Source organism: Mustela putorius, unplaced genomic scaffold (assembly GCF_011764305.1).
Source record: "Mustela putorius furo isolate JIRA1106 unplaced genomic scaffold, ASM1176430v1.1 tig00000145_pilon_pilon_pilon, whole genome shotgun sequence".
Lineage (NCBI taxonomy): Eukaryota > Metazoa > Chordata > Mammalia > Carnivora > Mustelidae > Mustela > Mustela putorius.
This window is the reverse complement of record NW_025421294.1, coordinates 22099333-22119051: the sequence shown is the minus strand read 5'-3', so window position 1 is coordinate 22119051 and position 19719 is coordinate 22099333. Positions and strand designations below refer to the sequence as shown.

The following is a 19719-nucleotide window of genomic DNA, read 5'->3' as shown; positions in this document are numbered from 1 at the left end:
CTGCTCCTTAGCATTTCCTCTCCACCTCTCTCCACCCCAGTACTCCCCAGGGGGCTGTGGAGGCAGAGCCCCACCCCTTACACTTAAGAGCACAGTCCCATGGACATTCAATTCAACCGAAGCTCCATGCCATCCACATAGAGACGAGGCAGCACATGGTTTCAGAGACACAAACAAATGGACCACAGCACCCAGACTGACCGACAGAGTGTGTCTAAATCCCTCCATATAACACAGAGTCACACAGGTCCGTGTCACAGGCTCCCATCTCCACACCGGATACTACTGACAGCTCAGTGGGCTCCTTGGGCCCTGGCTCTCTTCCTGATGACAAGAGGTTCTCTCCTGGGGTGAAGGTCCAGCAGAGAGGGAGCAGGTAATGGAATGAAGGAGGCCAGGCTGCCGTAAGCTCACAGACATTGGAGGGGTTAGGGCCTGCCTGGAACACCCCTATTTCTCTAGCAATGATCTGCCTCTACCCCAGAATCTGAAACCCCTCTTAGCCCTGCCACTACTCAGGCTAGGACTTGGCCTGTGTGCCTCTTTTCTTTTTTCTTTGAGAGAGAGAGAGAGCTCACACATTCACAAGTTTTGGGGGAGGCAGAGGGAGGAGGAGAGAATCTTTTTTTTTTTTTTTTAAAGATTTTATTTATTTATTTGACAGGCAGAGATCACAAGTACGTGGAAAGGCAGGCAGAGAGAGAGGAGGAAGCGGGCTCTCTGCTGAGCAGAGAGCCCGATGCGGGGCTCGATCCCAGGATCCCAGGATCATGACTTGAGCCAAAGGCAGAGGCTTTAACCCACTGAGCCAACCAGGTGCCCCAGCGGGAGAGAATCTTAAGCAGACTCCAACCTCAGCGCCGAGTCTGTCTTGGGACTCAATCTCACAACCCCCGAGATCATGACCTGAGCCTAGATCAAGAGTCGGGTGCTTAACTGACGGAGCCACCCAGGCGCCCCCGCTTTCATTTCTAAGCCTCAGTTTCAGTGTCTGTCAGCTGAGGATTAGAGTGTCTGCTCTGTCCACCTGCCAGGGCTTCAGCAGATCAGGGAGATAATAAGGAAGTGACAAGTTACAGCGTGGCCTGCCCACAGCTTCCCATTCTCGGGCAGGGCCCAGGTGGGGCGCTTTCCTCCATTGCTAAGGAAAGGTCCCAGGTCAAAAGAATTTCTGGGGAGAGCAGGACTGAGAACCAAGATACTGAATCTAGCTCCTTTCAGGAAACCTGCCATGCCCAGTCCCAAGCAGACACCTAGGGCCTAACCCTGCCAGCTGGGGTCAGAGGTAGAATCCAGGAATTGAGTGGCTGCTGGGAATAGACCCAGTTAGACTAGTGTTCAGGGAGGGGCCCAGAGAGCATGTAGTGGCTGAGTAGGCATGTCTACAAGGTAGCCTTGGTTTTTCTTTTCTTTCTTGATGGATTTGGGATTTCACCATTTATGTAATTAGTCCCATATGTCTTTGACAGCTCGCTCCCATTTCCAGCCATGACACATCTCACCTACCTCTGAGACATTGTGGGGAAGTATATTTGACCCTCTCTAGGTACAACATCAGCAGAAAAGCCAATGTCTGTCTTCCCAGTTCCACAAGCACCTTTTTTTTTTTCTTTCTTTTAGGATTTTCTTTATTCAACAGAGATCACAAGTAGGCAGAGAGGCAGGCAGAGAGAGAGGGGGAAGCAGGCTCCCTGCTGAGCAGAGAGCCCGATGCAGGACTCGATCTCAGGACCCTGGGATGATGACCTGAGCTGAAGGTAGAGGCTTCAACCTGCTGAGCCACCCAGGCACCACCCCCAACAAGCATCTGTTGCAGAGAGAAGAAATCAAGACATCAAGGTCACTGGGTTTTATTCGAGTCCAGAGGGGAAGGCCTTCCCCCACCCCACCCCCGACACACACACATGGCCCCCGTGTCCTGAAGCTGGAGGAGGGAGGGGCCATGGCAGCACAGAAAAGCATGGCCTTTCTGCCCTCCAAGGCAGCCTGCTGAAAAGAGTGGGGGAGTTCTAGAGGATGCCCCAGCTGTCTTCAGGGGCTGACCAGGAAGGGGAAGGAGTCAGACTAGAGCTCTGTCCTTGTGACAGTCGCCTCTTCTGAGCAGGCCCCTCCGGGTCCTCCACACAGCAATGTCTCCAGAGCCCCTCGGCTTTGTTGGTAGACTTCATAGATCTGGTCTTCTCCAAACTCCCCCAGGTAGTGCAAACATGTCGTGGAGAGCCTAGGGAAGCCGACAGGAGCCTCAGACCCTGCCTGCCCCTCAGGGGGATGATCAAGGCTCCAAGGTCTCCATCCCACCCCCACACTCCTATCATTACCTGGTGGGCCAGGGGCCCCCTGTGATCATCACACTGATGGTTGGCTCTGGGCCCTTGCTGAGTCCTGGGCCTGTGAGACGTTTCACCTGGTTCACTTCTCGGATCCCATAGCTGGAAGCAGCAGGAAGGAGAGGGATACAGTATTAGTGGAGCCCTGCCAGCAAGGGATACAACTCCACATGAAGCTGGGCACATGGGGTATTTGCTGAATTCAGAGTCCAGATTCTGATCCTCCCTGAGGGAAAACTGAGAACCAGAGAGAGTCCCCGGCACAAGGTCCCACAGCACCATTGTCCCCTGGCCACGTAGCATTCTATTTGCCCTCAGCAAATAGACCTCAGACTTCATCCCAACCAACCCCCTACCCTGGACTTTATAGTCTTAGTGGAGTGTGTGTCTGGTGTGAGTGGGAGAGTGGGAACCTCTATCCATCAGCTCTACCCCTAGAGGAGGATGGTAGGGGCCAGATTCTTGACTCACCCCTGCCAGGTCTGGGTGCAGCTCTGGTCCAGGACGTCTGTGTATACAGACTCGCTCAGCTCCTGCCGTTGCCCCCCTGAGTCTGGGGTGTGAAGCTTGGCCTCTGCCTTTGCCAAATAATGCCACATCTAGAACAAGGAGGGACTGAGAGCCAAGGCTCCAGGACTGCTCAATGGCGGGGGAGGGTCAGACAGGAGCCTGTGTCTTCAGGAGAGAGTGAGGTGGCAAGGGAGAGTTTTGGCTCCTCCCCTAGGTTCTGAAAGTTGGAACTGGGTCTGCTAAAGTAGGATCCACTTCCCTGAGATGGGGTGGGTGGGTAGGAAACGTTGCGGTGGGAAGTTAGGCCTAAGCGCTGGGGCTCCTTCCAGGGCACAACTGCCCATCCGTCATGCTATTTTATTTTATTTTTAAAGATTTTATTTATTTTATTTGACAGACAGAGATTACAAGTGGGCAGAGAGAGAGGGGAGGAAGCAGGCTCCCTGCTGAGCAAAGAGCCCGATGCGGGGCTCGATCCCAGGACCCTGGGACCATGACCTGAGCCGAAGGCAGAGGCTTTAACCCACCGAGCCACCCAGGTGCCCCCCGTCATGCTATTTTAAACCGTAAGAACAAGGAAAGGAAAAAAAAAACAACAACAACAGAAAACCAGAGACCAGTCTTCAATGTCACGTGTACTCATAGGCTTCCCTCCCCCAACAGAGGTACTCAGGCATGCTTGATAGGTTTCTTTCTGAACTCAAGACATACTCATGCATGTATTCATGCGCTCAAACCATATGCACACGTGTACATACACACCCATGCTCTCCAGTCAGGGAAGGGGTCTAGACCCAAGGATAAGCCCAGAAAGGGAGGAGTCAGAGAGGACAAGCAAGTGACTCCTGGGGTCTCAAGATACTGGGGGATGTCCCAGATTATTTGCTCTCTGTTGGGCTGAGAGATAGGTAAACTGAGGCATGGAGGTTTGGGTGACGTGCAGTTGGCAATGTCATGGAAAGCTGAGCCAACTCAGGGCCCAGGGTAGGGTTTTGGAAATCAAAGGCCAGTGGTAGGATCAGAGGTAGATGGAAGGGCCTGGCTTCAGGAGGGACCTGGACAGGGGCCAGGGAACTGCAGGGGGTAGGTACTCACCTGGTAGACCACTGCCCTGCAGGCATCACAGCGCAGGTGAGCAGGCATGTGAGCTGAGTACTTCTCTTCATCGTCTAGCTGTGGGGCCGTGGCTGTGAGTGGGGCCCTGTCCCCAAATCCCCCTGGGATGGCCCAGGCTCCCAGCAGCAGTAACAGCGGCAGAGACAGCGTCATGGTCAGCGGAGCTGGCTCAGTGAGCCTGGGCTGCGGTTGGGGCGCAGGTGTGTGTGTGTGCCTGTGTGCAGTGGGGACCACCCCGGAAAGCCTAACCCAGACCAATGAGGAACCAACACCTCACCCTTCCCACCTCTTCCTTCCCCCAGGGCCCTAGAGATGCCACGTGTACATCTCCTCTACTGGGATCCCCGCTGCCACCAACTCAGCTCCACTTTCTGGTGACATAAGGAGGGCAGCTGGGCCTGGGCCAGGACGCACGGGGTGACCCCTCCCATGTCCTGGGATCTGGCCACTCGGTGGGCGCTGTACTGAGTACCGAGGTGAGAGGTGGTGTGTTAGTGTCAATTTTATGAGCACATGGAGGCTCAGAGAGAAGTGATGAATCCAAGACCATACAGCTTAGAAGGGCCATACTGAAGTTAGAACCTGAGCCTGACTGACCCCAAAGCCCACTGGCCACCCAGCCAGCAGGGAGAATGAGATCTCAGGCGTGGCTGCCAGCCTAGGTCTCTCTCCTGGGAGGCAAGTTTGCAGACACGAGGATGCCATGATGCAAGAAAGACATACAGGGCCCCTGTCCTGGGCCCTAGGGCCCCCTCCACCCAGGCCATACCCAGGCATGGAAGAGCATCACAGGGGGTGTCGGAGGTCGCAGCAGGAAGTCAGAAATCAGACAACTTACACCAGCTGTTCCAAGGATCATGGCTCATTGGGTCAGTGATTTATTGCACACAGGATGAGGGGAGGGGAGCAGGAGGGACCCCGGGGCCCTCCGTGCCATCAGAACCAACATCTCTGGCCATGAGAAGTTGTTCAGGTTTATTCTGATTCACAGCTCTCCCAGTCAGCTTCCAGCCCCAGGCAGGGAGGCGGAACTTCCTGGGACCAAGACCGCCCAGAGGCCTAGAACTTAGGTAAGGCATCAATCTCCATCCCTAACAACTGCTTCTAATGGGAACTGTTCTTCCCCAAACTCATCACATCACATATCAGTTCAACAAGGCCCCACCACTTCAAGCTCAGAACTACACACAGACCCCCCCACCCCCCCCGCAGAGCACCCCCTACCCCATGCATCTCTCTCAGCACTCCTCAGAGGCTCCAGCAATCTCAATGCAATTAGAACATAGGCTCTGGGTTCTGTTCCTTCCTTGCTGTGACCAGCCTCCCAAGCCAGGCCTGCTCTCTGCACAGTTGCTACATCTGTTACCAAGGGAGTAGAACCAGCTGAGGGCTCCAAGTCTCTCTGCCCTGCTCCCTACCCCCATGGCATCCTTTCTGTTGCCCTAGCCCTAACCCACCCTCCACTACACCCAGAGGGGTCGAGAGGCTTAGCCATCCTTCCTGCTTGTAAGTCCTTCCTGATGATTCACTTCATCTGTCCCCCACCCTGGGTGGGAATGCCTTAAGCCTCCACTCTTGGCCCCACGATGTGCCTGCTCAGCTCTGAGGGCTTAGAGAGGCCAAGTCAGATGCTGAGGTTGAGGGGAGGATTAGAAGTGGGGCTCCCAGCTGGAGACTACCACTGCCTCCCCACTCAAGCCCCGTCCCCAGGCTGACCCTCTATAGCCCCTTCCATATGACATTCCTGCTCCATCTCCACTTGCCGTCCCTGAAGCTCCCTTTCTCAGATCCAGCTTGGCCTGGTGGCTGTACTGGCCACTTGCCCACCCAGCCTCCCACGCCAAGGCTCAGAGCCTCTTCCAAACAATAACAGGGTTGCTAGTCACAGTCCTCCGTTCATCCCACCAGCACTCACTAGCCTGTTCCTCCTCAGCTGGGTCCACCTTCAGGGAGGGCCAGACAGCTCACCACCTCGGTGAGCAGCCCCATCCTCTGCTGAGCCTCTTTCTTGTTGCCCTCAGTGAACTCCCAACATGCCCTCAAGTCAGCTCCTAGGAACAACTCCTAAGACGCCTCACTTACACACACACACACACACACACACACACACACACACACACACCACACTCTGGGAATGCCTGGGAAAAGAGGATACAGTTTTGTTGGAGGAGGAAGTAGGCAACCACTTTCTGAGTCCCAGCTCCATCAGTCCCAAAGTCTGATACATTCTCTGAAGGTAACTTCCAGTGTGAAGATGGGCCGGGAAGGGTAAAAGAGAGGGAGGTGATAGAAGGAACGGTGGGTAGGGGACTGGATGCTGGAACTTCCAAGGCCATCAAACAGGCCCCAACACCATGGGGATCAGGCCCTGGGGCTTCACATGGGGAACAAGGATCCCTTGCCAGGTTCGGCTGAACCTGAACTGTTGGGCGGAGCACAGAGTAGCAGAGGAGGTGCAGGGCTGGGGGTTCCACTCACGGGCAGGTAGTACATCCCATCCAGGGGCCCCGCCTCGGAAATCCAGGGTACTTGGGGGCCGCTGAAGGCCGGTGGGCCAGGGGAAGGAGGGACTGAGAGTCCCGAGAGAGGCCCATAGGCAGGCGGGTAGAGGCCAGAACCCAGGGCCAGCGGGGTGTAGACGCGGCGGGGTGGTCCCGGGGGCGACGGTGGCACCAGCACCTCTACATATTGCCCGCTTTCGGGGTCGAAGAGCAGCCGCAGCCGAGGCTGCCGCGGCGCCTCCACAAAGTAGTAGCGGCCGCTCTCGGGGTCCACCAGGACCTTCCCCGCGTACGCGGTCCCCGGTGGCCTGCGGGCCCCCTGCAAGGGGCCCTCCGGGGACCGGTCCATTGGAGGCGCCGAGGCTGCACGGGGCTGGGGCGGGGCTGTCCTGCCAGCCGACACCTGGGGTTCCCGCGGGAGAGCCGACTGGACGGCAGTCGCGGGCTCGGGGGCTCCAGGGCGCACCTCCAGTTTGGGTGCGATCCCAGGGCTCGAGCTAGGGTGCGCCTGCGGGGAGTCGGGGCAGGGTGGTCGGGGTGGTTGGGGCCCGGCTGCCCCTAAGGGCGACTGCTGGGGTGAGACGCGAGCGCCGCCTAGAGGGCTGGTCCGCCCCTCACCGTCGGGGACCAGGCGCTGGGCTTCAGCATCGCGGTTCTCTTTGCCAGCACCGCGCACCAGAACTCCCCCGGTTCCCTCCGGCCGGAGGCCCAAAACCAGTGCACCGGGCAGGCGGATCTCAGTGCGCGCGAAGGGTTTTGCTGTGCTGTTCTCTGCTCTCCGCCTCAGGACCCCGTTGGGCTGCGAAGCGTCCCGGGGTACTGTGTCAGTAGGCGGCTCTGGGGGCTCGTAGGGGTGCGTCACGACCGGAAGAAAGTCCTTGAGATACACAGAAGTGTAGTGAGCTGGGCCTGGGGACCCCAGCGCCTGGAACTCCTGTGTCTTGGATGCGCCGCCCTCCTCCCCGCGGGGTTCCGTAGGAGGCGCAGGCAGCCCCAAAGCCGGGGTTCCGGCGGGGAAGCTGGGCGCGTACGTGGTCTTCACCATCTTGCGCACGTCTCGGGGCCGTGGGATGGCCACGCGCGGCCGACCCGAGGCGGCTTCTCCAGGGCCCACGGCTTCCTGGCGCACATCGGCCTCCAGGGTGCCCACGGGGCGACTGAGGGGCAGCTCAGGTGCAGCCGCTTCTGGCGACTGCTGACTGCCTTGGAAGGCAGGATCCCGCATCTCCCGCGTGGAAGGACTTAGCGCCTTCGTGAGCTCGGGAGTCCCGGGTGCGGATGGCCTAGGCAGCTCCAGCTCCTCCTGTCCTACCCCGTTCAGAGCTTCCGACGTAGATACCATCGATGAGCCCTGCAGTGTGCGATCCCACGTCTCTTGGGGAGCTGGATTCCACGTTCCATTAATACGATCTGGAGCCTTCCATGAGGACAAGGCCGGCGGGGACGGGTTTCTACAGCCCTCTGCCGTATAACCAACTGTCGGTTCCGGAACCTCCGATAGGGAAGCTTTGGGGGATGGGCTTCTTGTCCTGGCAACACCGTGATTCCACTGGGAAAGGGTAGGTGGGGAAGGGCTTCTGCTGACCGTTTCCTCGACAGCGGGATCCTGATTTCCCCACGCAGAGGATGCCTCAGGGAACGACGGGCTACTTACCCTCCGAAGAGCCCGATTCCATGGGAGCAGATTCTGGGGAGACGGGCAGAGTGGGCCGCGTAAGGTTCCATTTGGAGCCTGCCACAGCGGGGACGAGCTCCTTGGCCTGCCAGCCTTACTGGGAACTTCCTGGGGGGCTGTAGACTCGAAAGGTGGACTCTGTGCTCTCAGGACGGTTCGATCCGGAGACTCTCGAGGAAACCGAGTCTTGAGTTCCTGACTGTGCGCCTCTTCAGTCTTCTCCCCTGACTGCAGGAAGATGCTGGAACTAACTGGACCCAGCGGCTCGGTCCCCGGCGCGGGTTTGTCGCGCCGAATCGCGCGCTCTCGGAGGCTGGGCCAAGGCCGTGGTGCCCTAGTGGGTGCTGAACTATAGTGCACGCGGGGTGGCCGAGACCTGGCCTCCTCCAGGACTCTTCGGGCAATGCGGTCCGTTTCCCGGGTCGCACACTCTGGCCGCCCCGTGGGCCCGAAGGTGGCGCTGCTCGGGACAGGGGCCGCAGGGCTCAGTTTTCTGGCCAGTGCTGTCTGCACTAGGCCGGCGGCTGCCTGCAGGCGACCCAGCGACTCGTCCAGCGAGCCAGTGCGCAGAAGCAGTCGGGGGCGCGGCGCTCCCGCCTCCCGCGGGGGACTCCGGGGCCGGGGGCGCAGCTCGATCTGACGCTTGGGCACTGTCCGGGTCCTGGCGGGCGCGTCGCGCTCCTCCAGCGCCACCTCCACACACTCGAACTGCGCTGGGGTCCCGGGACTCGGCCCGCGGGGCCGCAGCTCCAGGTAAGTGGCCCAGCGGGAGCCGCCGTCGGGGGCCTGAGGCGTCGGTGCGGCGGGAGCCGGAGTCGCAGGCCCGGGCGGAGAGAGGCTGCGGAAAGCCCGCGCGGTGAGTTGTTGCACCTCGCTATCCGCCGCGTCAGAGCGGCCGAACAATGCTCCGGCGCCGAAGATGACTTCCATCTCCCCCGACGGCAGCATGCGCAGCTGGGGCTGGGGTGGCGGCGGGCCGGAGCCCGGACCTCGCGGGAAACCCGAGCCGGGCCGGAGCTGCTGGCGGCTATTCTGGGCGCTGACGGACAGGCGAGGCTGTGCGCCCGCCCCCAGCGCAGGGGCCCCCCCGGGCCACTTCGCCCGGCACCCTGCGTCCGGCCCAGCGTCCGGGGGCTCTGGAGAACCCGGAGCCGTGTGGTAGGAGCCTGACGAGCCGGAGGAATCCTGACGCCGCGCGGGGGCCGCGGGCAGCTGCCCTGGGAGCCCAGGCAGGGCTGGCCGGGTGAGCGTGGTCAGCATGGTGGGGCTGGACGCCGCGCACTACCTCCCTCACGTTCTCCTCCACTGGTGCCACGGACGCCCGCACTGTCCCCGCCCCGCCCGCAGATGTCGTGGGGTCACCGCGCCTTAAAGCGGCCGCGTCCCCTCTCGAATCAGCGGCGTAGCCAACGGAACAGCCTTGGCCCCTGGGCTTCACTTTTCTAACATTCTCCTCTGGTGCGGGCCAGAGGCCTCCGATGCCTATCCAGCCTCGGGCTGACAGGACGGTGAGGGACCAGTGGGTGCCCGGTTGGAAGCCAGGAGCTAGGCGGCTGAGAGAGAGGCTGAGAGAGAGGCTGAGCGGGGACCTGCCTGAGGTCAAACGTGTGGACCAGGGCTGTGGATCAGAATGTGAGTCAGGGGACTGGGACCAGACTTTTTTGTCAGGCGACTCAGGTCTTCTGAGCAATTTTGTCTTCCTCTTAGCCCCAGGTTTCCTATCACTCCCGTGCTCCTCTTCTCCTTGGCCCTCTCATCAGTTGTCCCAGTTAGAGTTCATAGGGTGCACTCACCACTTTCCTTGACCCATCACCCCACAATCTTTGATGGAGGAGCAATGCTTGGAGGGCTCCCCTAAATCCAAAAGTTGTGTTATTGCCTCTGGAAGGTGTAGTCCCTGACTGGACCCATTGCCTTTAGTGGGAACATACTGAAGGGGCTGGAGTGGATAGCTCTAGCTTTCACAGATGGCCTTGGCACCAAGAACAAGGGCTAGATGCTGATGTGGAGTCTCTTAGGAATCTTTGGGGGTAGCTGTGGGCCCCTATGTAAAGCCCCTCTGAGGCACAAAGAGCTCTATGGTCCCCTAGGCACTTGCAAGGCCCTCACTCCAGCCCCCACCACCTAAGGACCCACTCTGGGGACAGGAACTGGTGGGGAAGCAGCTACCACCTGTCACTGTCCTGGGATAATGACAGTGGGCACCATTTGCCTTGAAACTTCTGGCTTCAGTGGTGCTATGATTCAGGCCCTAGCTGGCCTCAGAGCAAAAGCACCAGCACCTCCCCCTCTCCTATGCACTCACCCTCACACTGACCCAGGTTCGGCTAGACTTGATAAATCTGACCCAGGATCCCAGTGGGTCCCCGGCCTGGATGTCACCCTGCTCACCTAGCCATCAATGATGCCTTTTGACAGGATCAATGCTGCCCCTCTTCTAGCCTGCATATGCAACTTTAGCAAGTCATAGCCCCTTCAGAGACTGTTTCCACTGTTTCCCCTTGTTTAGAGTTGAGCCTCAGTTTGGGGGAAGTGTAAGAGGGTACAAGTATGATTCACAGGTGTAACAGTCTTGTTATATGATGGAAATGGATTTCCCAAATTCACTGTGGTCCTGGAACCCACTCTTTGATGACTCTGGTCAGGGCTTCTTTCTCTCTGTCTCTGTCATACACACACACACAGACACACACACAGCCCTTCCTGCTCTATAGCCAAGTTGGGAGAGTTAAATATACCAGGGCGCTGGGAGTGGGGTGGGGTGTTTACAGGTAACCAGGGGTAACCAGAGCTGTTTACATAGGGAGGGATTAAGTACCAAGAGTAGGAAGGACAGTGCCTATTAGACAACAAAGTAGTCCTCCCCTAGACTACAACCCCCCACTTCCCCTCTCCCTACTACCTAAGAGAGGGAGGGAAGTGGCAGGGGCTGGAGACCTGGGCAGCATCCTTTTCTAAACTCGGGAGTGGCCTACAAGGCGGTGGTCCAAGCCCTGTCCCCCTCTAAGTCCCTGGTAACTTGATTTTCCCTCTGTCACAAAGGTCCTCCAGAAGGCAAGCAGGAAGGGAAAAAAAAGCACCTTCCGCTTCTTCCCCTGTCTCTTCCCTGGGAATCAGGCCCCTGGTGAGTCCGGTGGTGGCAAGGGCCAGGACCCACGGGGATAGGAAGGATAGGGATGGGGACCCCCACAGCAGAGAAGGCAGAGGTCGGGCATTACAGCCAAAGAACAGGAAGGCGACGACCATTTTATTTTTCCCTGGGGCGCTGGTGGCTCCGGGCCTGAAGCGTCCCTGAGGCTTTCTTATGCTTCTGGTCCAGTACTTGGGCCATGTAGTTCTCCTGCTGCTTCTGGATCCGGTAGTCAGACATGTGATTCCTGCAACGGAGCCGGCTGGGCATGGGCTGGGGGCAGTCTACGGTAGGGGCCAGAGACCTGGTTCCCCACTTCCATCAACAACCCCCAGCCTGGCCCAGACCCCTCACCTGAAGATCTGTTTCTGCTGGCTGATAACTTGCTGCAACTCCTTAATCTCATTCTCTTTGCCATTAAGTATATCTTCTTGCTTTATAATGTGAGACTCAATCTCTGTGGGGGAGAGAGGCAGGGAGGAGGGGTGGTTCCCATCCCACGGGCTCCTTCCTGAGATAGGCATTCATACCCTTACAGGTTTTTTAAGAACTTGAATCCCCCCACCCAGGGGTTCTCCACAAGTAGTTGCTAACACCTTAGTAAGAATGAGTTTATTAGGGAGTTTTGACAGGATGGTGGCTGAGGGGCACAATGTCTGATGAACGTGTCAGTGACTTCACAACTCTATTTCTGGACCAGGTGAGCCACATGAGGGCAGGTGGAGGCCCTTGCAGAGAGGTGGACAGCGCTGCCCATAGGCTTGAGGATGAATGGTTCCTTTCCTTAACTCCTGCCAATCTTTACAGATATGACTTCCTTGGCAAAATCCTTCCCAGTCTAAAAGTACAACCCCTCTCAATAGTTCCTATCCCTTTTGCCAGCTTTCTTTTTCTTCTTAGCCCCCACAGCTAACATACCATATATTTTACTCACTTGTTATCTTCCCTACTGGGATTTCTATGCACAAAATCCACAAGGATAAATATTTTTAAAATTTACTGTTTTAACCCTAAGGTCTGAAAGAGTACCTGGCACAAAGAAGGTGCACAATAAATTTATTTGTGGAATGAATGAACAGGATATCCTCTGGGGGTTTAGGACTTAGAAATATTACTTAGTTCAGTCATCTCAATCCCAGCAGACCTACTGAGGGCCAGCTGGATGCCCAGCCCTGTGCTAGGGCTCCAGAGGAGAAGATAGGGTCCCCACTCTCAAGGAGCAGCTCCTGAGGGTTAAGACTCAGGAACTGATGAGAGAACAGAACAAGGCAATGTTTCAACAGTGTTAATATTGATGAGACAGCATTACCACTTTGGGCAAGTTGCCTCCTTTTCTAGAGCCATTTCCTCATCTGTAATGGGGACAGGGACAGCTCCTGTTCCACAAGGGCATGGGGAGCACCCAGGGAGAGAGTGGTGGCAAAGCTTACCCCCACATTAAGTGCTCATTAGATGCAAAGATGATTTTTGTGTCTTGCATCAAAATTGAAAGAGGCTGTAGGGATCTGGAGGGCGCTTTTTTTATATGAACTGTCCCTTGGGCAGCCCTGGAAAATTCTGATCCTCATAGGAAGAAAATCCCATTGCCTTTAAAGACTGGATCAACATTAACTAGAACACAAACTCTAAAAGTGCAGAAATGCTAAAGCATTTAAGGTTTCAAAGAAAAGATTTGGTAAAAAGTTAAGGCACAGCATAGAAAAGAGGACACAGACAAAGACACAGGGGAAGGAAGAGAATGAAAATGAGCTCTGTGGGTCACAGAACCAGGACTGTTGACCCTTCTTCCCAAGGTCACCCAGACTGATTGATTGTGAAGATATTTTGGAAAAAGGCATCAGAAATTTATGTGAATCTTTAAAAATAAATGAGAGATGAATTTAAGATAAATAGCACCTAATGAGAAAATGGTTAGAAAATCCCTTTGAGAAAAATAAGAAACTATGTAAGTGTCAAAATCAAACTAAACCCACATAAAGGGAGGTTAGAGGGTAGGGAGGGCACAGGCCAGGGGAAGGCTTAGGTCATGAGATTTGCTCACTTGAGGGTTTGTGTCCCACTAAAGGGGTTTGGGACATTCTGGGGAGAGGCAGCCAGGTTCCATCTCCATCACATATACACACACACCTTGCATAAGCAGACGGGAGCACTGTGGCCTTGACTGATCTCTAGGAAATGCCTTGGCACCACCAGGAAAGACCTCTAGGTTCCTTTTCAGGAGGTGGGGGGATAGGTAGAGAGGGAGGAAGAACTGCGGTCCAGTGGCCTTGGGTATGGAGGCAGTGACTGCCTGTTGGGCCCCAGGGGGCCCCAGTGGGAGGCCTTGTTCAAACAGCCATGAGGCCTGTCAGCCCACCTAGCGAGACTGAGACATCAGCCTGCTGCCATCTTACCAGTGAGAGTACTCACCAAGGGGGAGTGAGGGCTGGATTGGTGGGTATGGGGTGCCCAAGACTCCAGGTGACAGCCCATCAGGAGGGACCCTGAACATCTTTTGGACTTGGGCTCTAGTCTCTGGCCTACTCAAAACTGCATATGGAATCCATATCTATTTCTTAATAGAAATGACTAGATAAAGGGAATTTAGTGTTCTGGGAAACCAAAAAGGGGTTCCTGAGATCTAGGGACACTGGATGGCTAACAAAAAGTGCCCCCAAACTTAGCACCAGCTGAGCCAAGAAGTGATCACAGCCATCTGGCACAGAGCAGAGATGAAAATTAATGGCCTACAGACATATTTTACTTGGCCCATACAATAGTTTTAAAATTTTGAAATCAGTTGCCAACACTAAAAAGTCAGAAAAGTTTCCGTTAAAACCTGGCTTTCAGGGGCGCCTGGGTGGCTCAGTGGGTTAAGCCTCTGCCTTCAGCTCAGGTCATGATCCCGGGGTCCTGGGATCGAGCCCCACATCAGGCTCTCTGCTCAGCAGTGAGCCTGCTTCCTCCTCTCTCTCTGCCTGCCTCTCTGCCTACTTGTAATCTCTGTCTGTCAAATAAATAAATAAAATCTTTAAATAAAACAACAACAACAACAAAAAACAAACAAAAACAAACCTGGCTTCTAGTTTCTTTTTTAAAGATCTGACAATACTGGGTCCCCATTCCCATGGCAGAGACATTAAGCCCTTGAGAAGTAGCATGGCTCTTCCCATCACCATGGTCCCCACTCCTCCCTGCTGGGTCCCCAACCCTGACACTAGGGGTCAGCTCCCAAATGGGACTGAGCTTGCCCTGTTGTCCCTCTTGTAATAGTTATGAGTAAATTACGCTATTTCTAATACCCATCAAAAGTGGGAAAACAAAAGGTGGACTAAGAAGGTCGTATGTTTCAAGAAAAATGGGAGCGAGCCCGTTCTTTTATGGCCATGAAGAATATTGTACACCAACTGCTTCCCTCATTTCCGTGGCCTGCCTGGTCCCTGTAGGCCTTTGCGAAGGTGTGGCCCGCCTGGGCCTGCCTGTATCCTCAGCCGGGGGCAGAAGTTGGGGTGAAACCCTGCCCTGGACATGGGCACTGGGCTGTTAGGGAAGAACCCATGCATGTAAGCATGGGGGGGGGCACGGGCCTCCCGCCTACCATTGCACTTGGTGATGAGCTGGTCCTTCTTGCTGGATTCCTGCAGAGCTCTGCTCTTGACACTGGAGAGCCTGGGTGGAGAATAAAAGAAAGGGTGGGAAGGCTGACAGGCAGACTGGACCCCCAACTCTTCCCCTCCTACCAAGGCCCACTCACGCCTTTTCAAAAGCCAGCTTCTCTTGCTCCAGCTGTTTAGATAGCACCTCTACTTCCCCAAGGGCAAACTGCAACTTCTCCTCTTCCTTGGCCAGGAGGACCTTGGTCTTGGCGTGGGCAGCTTTTTCTTCCTGCAGGGGCAGCAGCAGTGACCTCATTACCCCCCAAGCCACCCTGGTTTCCTAGATCCCCTTAACCAGCTCCCTTTCTCAGAGAGGCACATGGAAGCCAGGACCCAGGAAGATTCTGTCCTCACAGGTAGGGCTGGAGGCTCTCAGAAACTTCAATAACTGTGCTCATCCACAGGAATCCCAGGAAATGGGAAAAGATTAGGAGCCTGCAGAGGCCATTACTTACCACCAGCTTCTTCTCCACTGCCTGGAACTCTTCTTTACTGACAAAATTTTCATCCTGGAGAACCATCTGCAACAGAGCCTGGCTCAGGGAGGGCCTGGGGCTGGAGTGGGAGGAGCGCTCTCTAGGGATCAGGACCAAGGTCAGACAGTGGAATGATACCCAGGGCACCTAGCATGAGACTTGAGATCTGAGAAGGGAGAATGTGGTTCCATAAGATTCACAGAGGCTCAGCTCTAGGTCCTACCTACCCTTAAGGAGTAACCAGTTTGATATAGGAGACAACTTGCAGCCAGCACTTCTAAAACGGTATGGGAGTATGATGGAGAACCACAAAGGGCTGTGGTGCTCAGGGGAGGCCTCTGGCCTGGGGAAAGATCAGAATTCCTTCCAAAGAAAGATCATCAGACAGGGCATCTGACTACTAAACAGGGGCAGGCCAGAAGTGGTGGTGGAACAGAAAAGTGTTTCAGATGGTGAGAACACACATGCAAATGCCAGCAGATGCCAGCTGTGAAGAAAAAGAGCTAGTTACCCTTAGGGAATTGTAGGTAATTCAGTGCCTAGAGCTGCACACACCTATTAAGAGTGAGAAATAGATGTTAAGTCAGTTTTGTTTCTGAGATGGAGCTATCTCACGATCTTCTAATCAAGATAGAAAAAAGAGAGAGAGAGAAAGAGAGAGAGAAACCATGAACTCCCAACTGGCCAGGATTTTACCATGCCTGTCCAGGTAACCTGTGGCTCCAATGTTTTGCTCAGGAACGAGGGTTTGACTAGAAGGCAAAAGCAAAGGGGCATAAAGAGGTCGGAACCCCTTAAGTTCACATGTGTAAGGGACAAACCAGTGCTTACTGCCCTCAGCATGGCGCTGCACTAGACAGCGCCATGTGGGGATGCCCACAAGAGAAAAGATTTTATAGCTTCAGTGCCTGCACCTGAGCGCCCTGGGAAGCCAATGAAGTACTCTCCAACTAGAAATGGGCAAAGTGAGGCTCGGTGAATAGACTGGGACATAACTACCCGGACTTATACAACCAAACAGGAAGTAGAAATGAACTTGACTTTGATTTAAATTCCATGGTAGACATTCGTGAAGACCTTGCATCATTTTGTCTCCACTCCTACTAGCTATAAGACATCTGGGCCCCGCCTCCCCCTGATGACGCCATTGGCAATGTGCTCTAAGCTCGCCACTGGCTTCGGGATAGGGTCTGGCCCCGCCCCCTCCATTTAGGTGTTCAGGTCGGCCTCTCCCCGAGGTTTTCTGGCTGCGTACCACGTTCCTCAGCTGATGGATCAGTTCCTCCTGAGATTCGATCACGTCCCGCAGTTGATCGAAGGCGAGACACACTGATCCAGAGCCCCCCTGCGACCACCCGAGGGGCGTCGCCATCTTTCGCCCACGCCAGCTCGTTGGAAATGGCTGTCTCTGGGCGCCTCACCCACCGTCGCCCACCAATGAGAATGCGACGCCACAGAGCATCCTGGCAACTGGGGGCGGGGACTTCCTTTGTTAGCAGGGATGAGGCCCGCCTCTTAAAGGAGCCGCTCTCTGAAAGGTGCCTCCTGGGGTGGGGGAGATCTCTAACAACCTTTAGTAATTTAAGTTCATAGTTTATCTGCACACCTGTTTCGTCTTGTATTTGTCACGCAGACAGAAGGAGCAGTCGGGGTCCGGCTTATTCTTCCTTAGGGAAGTGAACAGGCCTCGCTCAGAGAATGGCTCTCTCAGCCTTCTCCCAGGGCCTGTTAAACTGCTAGACCTGTGAAGCAAGAGCTAACTAAGGCAACCCCTGCATCTTTAGCTTCACAAGCTTCTTTCTCGCGCCCTAATCTCTAGATTTCCCCCAGAGTATGGGACTCCAGCCTCTTCTGATCTCTCTTCCACGTATGAATACTCTCTACTTAGGTGACCCAAAGCCCAGGAACAGGAAAGGAAAGTAGCCTCACCCAAGATAAGAGTCCTCCTACGCAGGTACCAGGTTTTGGCAGCCACAGTGGACCCATGTTCAACTGTGTCAAGGTACTGAAGAGATAAGGAGAACTAAAGAGGGGCATCGAAGTGATGGAGAACACTCCATCTCCTTCTGTATATGTGCTGCCGAAGCGAGCACTCCTTCTGTAGATGTGCAGAAGGATAAAATGATCCTAAAGTGACCACACATCCTCACCAAATCCCCTTTGAGGGCTTTTTGGAAACCCAAATAAGATCAAATAAGCTGAGGAAAAATCAGAGCTAAAATTTACTGAGTATTTACTATTTTGTGGCACCATTATGCCTTTATAGTACTATTTCATGTGATCTTCACAATAATCTTGGGAAGAAGATTTTAATCTTTTACAGATGAAATGCAGGTTCTATGAGGATGAGTAACTTGCCAAGGTCACCCAAGCTAAGAAGCTTTGGAACAGTGTTTTAACATGGGAGGTTTGATTCCAGAGTCCATGTTCTTTCTTTTTTGAAGATTTTTATTTATTTATTTAACAGAGAAAAAGAGAGATCACAAGTAGGCAGAGAGGCCAGCAGAGAGAATGAGGAAGCAGGCTCCCTGCCTGGCAGAGAGCCTGATGTTGGGCTCTATCCCAGGACCCCCCAGGACCCCGAGATCACAACCTGAGCTAAAGGCAGAGGCTTAACCCACTAAGCCACCCAGGCACCCCTCCAGAATCCATGTTCTTTTTTTTTAAGATTTTATTTATTTATTTGACAGAGAGAGATCACAAGTAGGCAGAGAGGCAGGCAGAGAGAGGAAGGGAAGCAGGCTCCCTGCTGAGCAGAGAACCCCATGCAGGGCTTGATCCCAGGACCCTGAGATCATGACCTGAGCCGAAGGCAGCGGCTTAACCCACTGAGCCACCCAGGCGCCCCCAGAATCCATGTTCTTAACCATGATGCTGTGTTAGATTTTTGTTGAACATAATGGGTACTGAAATTGTGGAATTTAATACTCCTAAGCAGGAAATGACTCTATTAAGTAGTTTGGAGAAAGTATTATCAGTAACCAGGAAGAGGAGCCGAAAGTTCAGGTAGGCCACTTAGGCTGCTCCAGAAGGCTCCCTAGGAGCCTCTTTTGGGGTTGAAATTTGTGGCCTGATCAATGTGGCCATTTCTGTGGATTTCCCAGTGGTAGCCCTTGTTTGATTTTTCAGTGTTTCTTATGTCTATTCTCACATCCTGGAGAGCAAGGCCATTTCTTCCTTTCTTTCTTCCTTTCTCTCTCCCTTCCTTCTTCCTCCCTCCCTCCCCCTCTTTCTTTCTTCCTTTCTCCCTTCCCTCCTTCCTTCCTACCTTCCTCTTTCTTCCTTCCTATTTTCCTCTTTCTTTCTTTCTTTCTTTCTTTCTTTCTTTCTTTCTTTCTCTATCCATCTATTGAGAGAGAGACAGAGAGAGATAGGGTGAGGGGAGAGACAGCACAAGTATGGTGAGGGGCAGAGGGAGAAGGAGAAAGAAACTCCAGCAGACTCCGTGATGAGTTTGGAGCCCCAGGTGGGGTGCAGAGCTCACTGAGGGCTGGATCCTGCAACCCAGAGATCACAACCCCAGCTTAAACCAAGAGTCAGACCCTCAGCCAACTATGCCACCCAGGGCTCCAAGAGAGCAAGGCCATTTCTGTTGACCAATCTTAAAGAGCCTAGAGCAGTACAGTCCAATAAAACTTATGTGATGGCCGTAGTCTACATTTGCACTGTTCGGTACGGCAGCCACTAGCCACTAGCCACATGTAGGTAGTTGTTCAGCACTGGAAATGTCGAGGGCAAAACTCTGGAGTTCAGTAGTCCCCACCAGCTACTTCCCTGAGGATAGGAGATTATGAGCAAGAGAGAAGCCTGGGTCCATGTCTGCATACCAGCATGGACATGAAGGATGGTCATCCTGGTTGGGGGACTGCCACAGACTCCCATCTGTATGCCAACAAATACTACAGGCTCCTGGCCTCAGTCAGGGCTCAGTGAGGGTCGGAATGACATAACATCACAAACAGCTCTGTGATCCTAACCCAGGAAGTGTTTCCTTTCTGCACAGCGTTGTCATTCTGGTTGAGGTTCCTATTACCTATTGCTGTATAATGAAGCATTCAAAATTTACAGCTTAAAAAAAAAAAGTCATTTCACTCAGGAAACTCCAATTTGGGCAGGGTTCAATAGTGAAACCTCATCTCTGCTCCATGTTATATCAGCTGGGATTTTGGGTGGAGGGAGTGAGGGAGGGAGAGGGAAAGAGGCTAGAAATTCGATTTCCAAGATAGCTCACTTACATAACTGACCAAGTTGGAGTTATCAGCTGGGAGCTCATTTGAGGCTGACCAAGGTTCTTGTTCCCCTCCATGGGCTGTTTGGGCTTTCTTATAGCATGGAGATTAGGTTTAAGA

General features: G+C 54.4%; 3 protein-coding genes across 5 annotated transcripts; all 3 read right to left on the bottom strand.

Annotated features, from left to right (window-relative positions):
• Positions 1–1834: 1834 nt before the first annotated feature.
• MZB1 (marginal zone B and B1 cell specific protein) lies at positions 1835–4182 on the bottom strand. Of its 2 annotated transcripts, none has more exons than XM_045075434.1 (4): positions 3933–4182; positions 2799–2942; positions 2319–2429; positions 1835–2221 (listed from the first exon to the last, which is right to left on the bottom strand). In XM_045075434.1, the coding sequence occupies exons 1-4, from the start codon at positions 4104–4106 to the stop codon at positions 2165–2167; spliced, it is 486 nt and encodes a 161-aa protein (XP_044931369.1). In that variant the 5' UTR covers positions 4107–4182; the 3' UTR covers positions 1835–2164. The 2 variants fall into 2 exon arrangements, with proteins under 2 accessions (XP_044931369.1, XP_004744898.1); XM_004744841.3 differs by having other exon boundaries at positions 2799–2926; positions 3933–4179.
• Positions 4183–4799: 617 nt separating this feature from the next.
• On the bottom strand, positions 4800–11264 carry PROB1 (proline rich basic protein 1). The gene has a single exon (XM_004744840.3). It carries the CDS (start codon positions 9387–9389, stop codon positions 6330–6332), a length of 3060 nt encoding a protein of 1019 aa, XP_004744897.1. The 5' UTR covers positions 9390–11264; the 3' UTR covers positions 4800–6329.
• Positions 11265–11355: 91 nt separating this feature from the next.
• SPATA24 (spermatogenesis associated 24) lies at positions 11356–16806 on the bottom strand. Of its 2 annotated transcripts, none has more exons than XM_004744838.3 (6): positions 16626–16806; positions 15350–15415; positions 14993–15123; positions 14837–14907; positions 11614–11716; positions 11356–11506 (listed from the first exon to the last, which is right to left on the bottom strand). In XM_004744838.3, exons 1-6 carry the CDS (start codon positions 16740–16742, stop codon positions 11377–11379), a joined length of 618 nt encoding a protein of 205 aa, XP_004744895.1. In that variant the 5' UTR covers positions 16743–16806; the 3' UTR covers positions 11356–11376. The 2 variants fall into 2 exon arrangements, with proteins under 2 accessions (XP_004744895.1, XP_044931368.1); XM_045075433.1 differs by having other exon boundaries at positions 15350–15536; positions 16626–16735.
• Between the last annotated feature and the right edge of the window lie 2913 nt (positions 16807–19719).

Bases quoted from the DNA above. Each gene is read 5' to 3' on its own strand.
- SPATA24 (XM_004744838.3), bottom strand. From the start codon at position 16,742: ATGGCGACGCCCCTCGGGTGGTCGCAGGGGGGCTCTGGATCAGTGTGT. The intron at 15,416-16,625 runs GTACGCAGCCAG...GCTCTGTTGCAG, and splicing joins TCCATCAGCTGAGGAACGTG to ATGGTTCTCCAGGATGAAAA. The intron at 11,507-11,613 runs GTGAGGGGTCTG...GCTCCGTTGCAG, and splicing joins CAGCAGAAACAGATCTTCAG to GAATCACATGTCTGACTACC.
- PROB1 (XM_004744840.3), bottom strand. From the start codon at position 9,389: ATGCTGACCACGCTCACCCGGCCAGCCCTGCCTGGGCTCCCAGGGCAG.
- MZB1 (XM_004744841.3), bottom strand. From the start codon at position 4,106: ATGACGCTGTCTCTGCCGCTGTTACTGCTGCTGGGAGCCTGGGCCATC. The intron at 2,927-3,932 runs GTGAGTACCTAC...TCCTTGTTCTAG, and splicing joins GCAGGGCAGTGGTCTACCAG to ATGTGGCATTATTTGGCAAA. The intron at 2,430-2,798 runs GTGAGTCAAGAA...TGCTGCTTCCAG, and splicing joins TGCACCCAGACCTGGCAGGG to CTATGGGATCCGAGAAGTGA.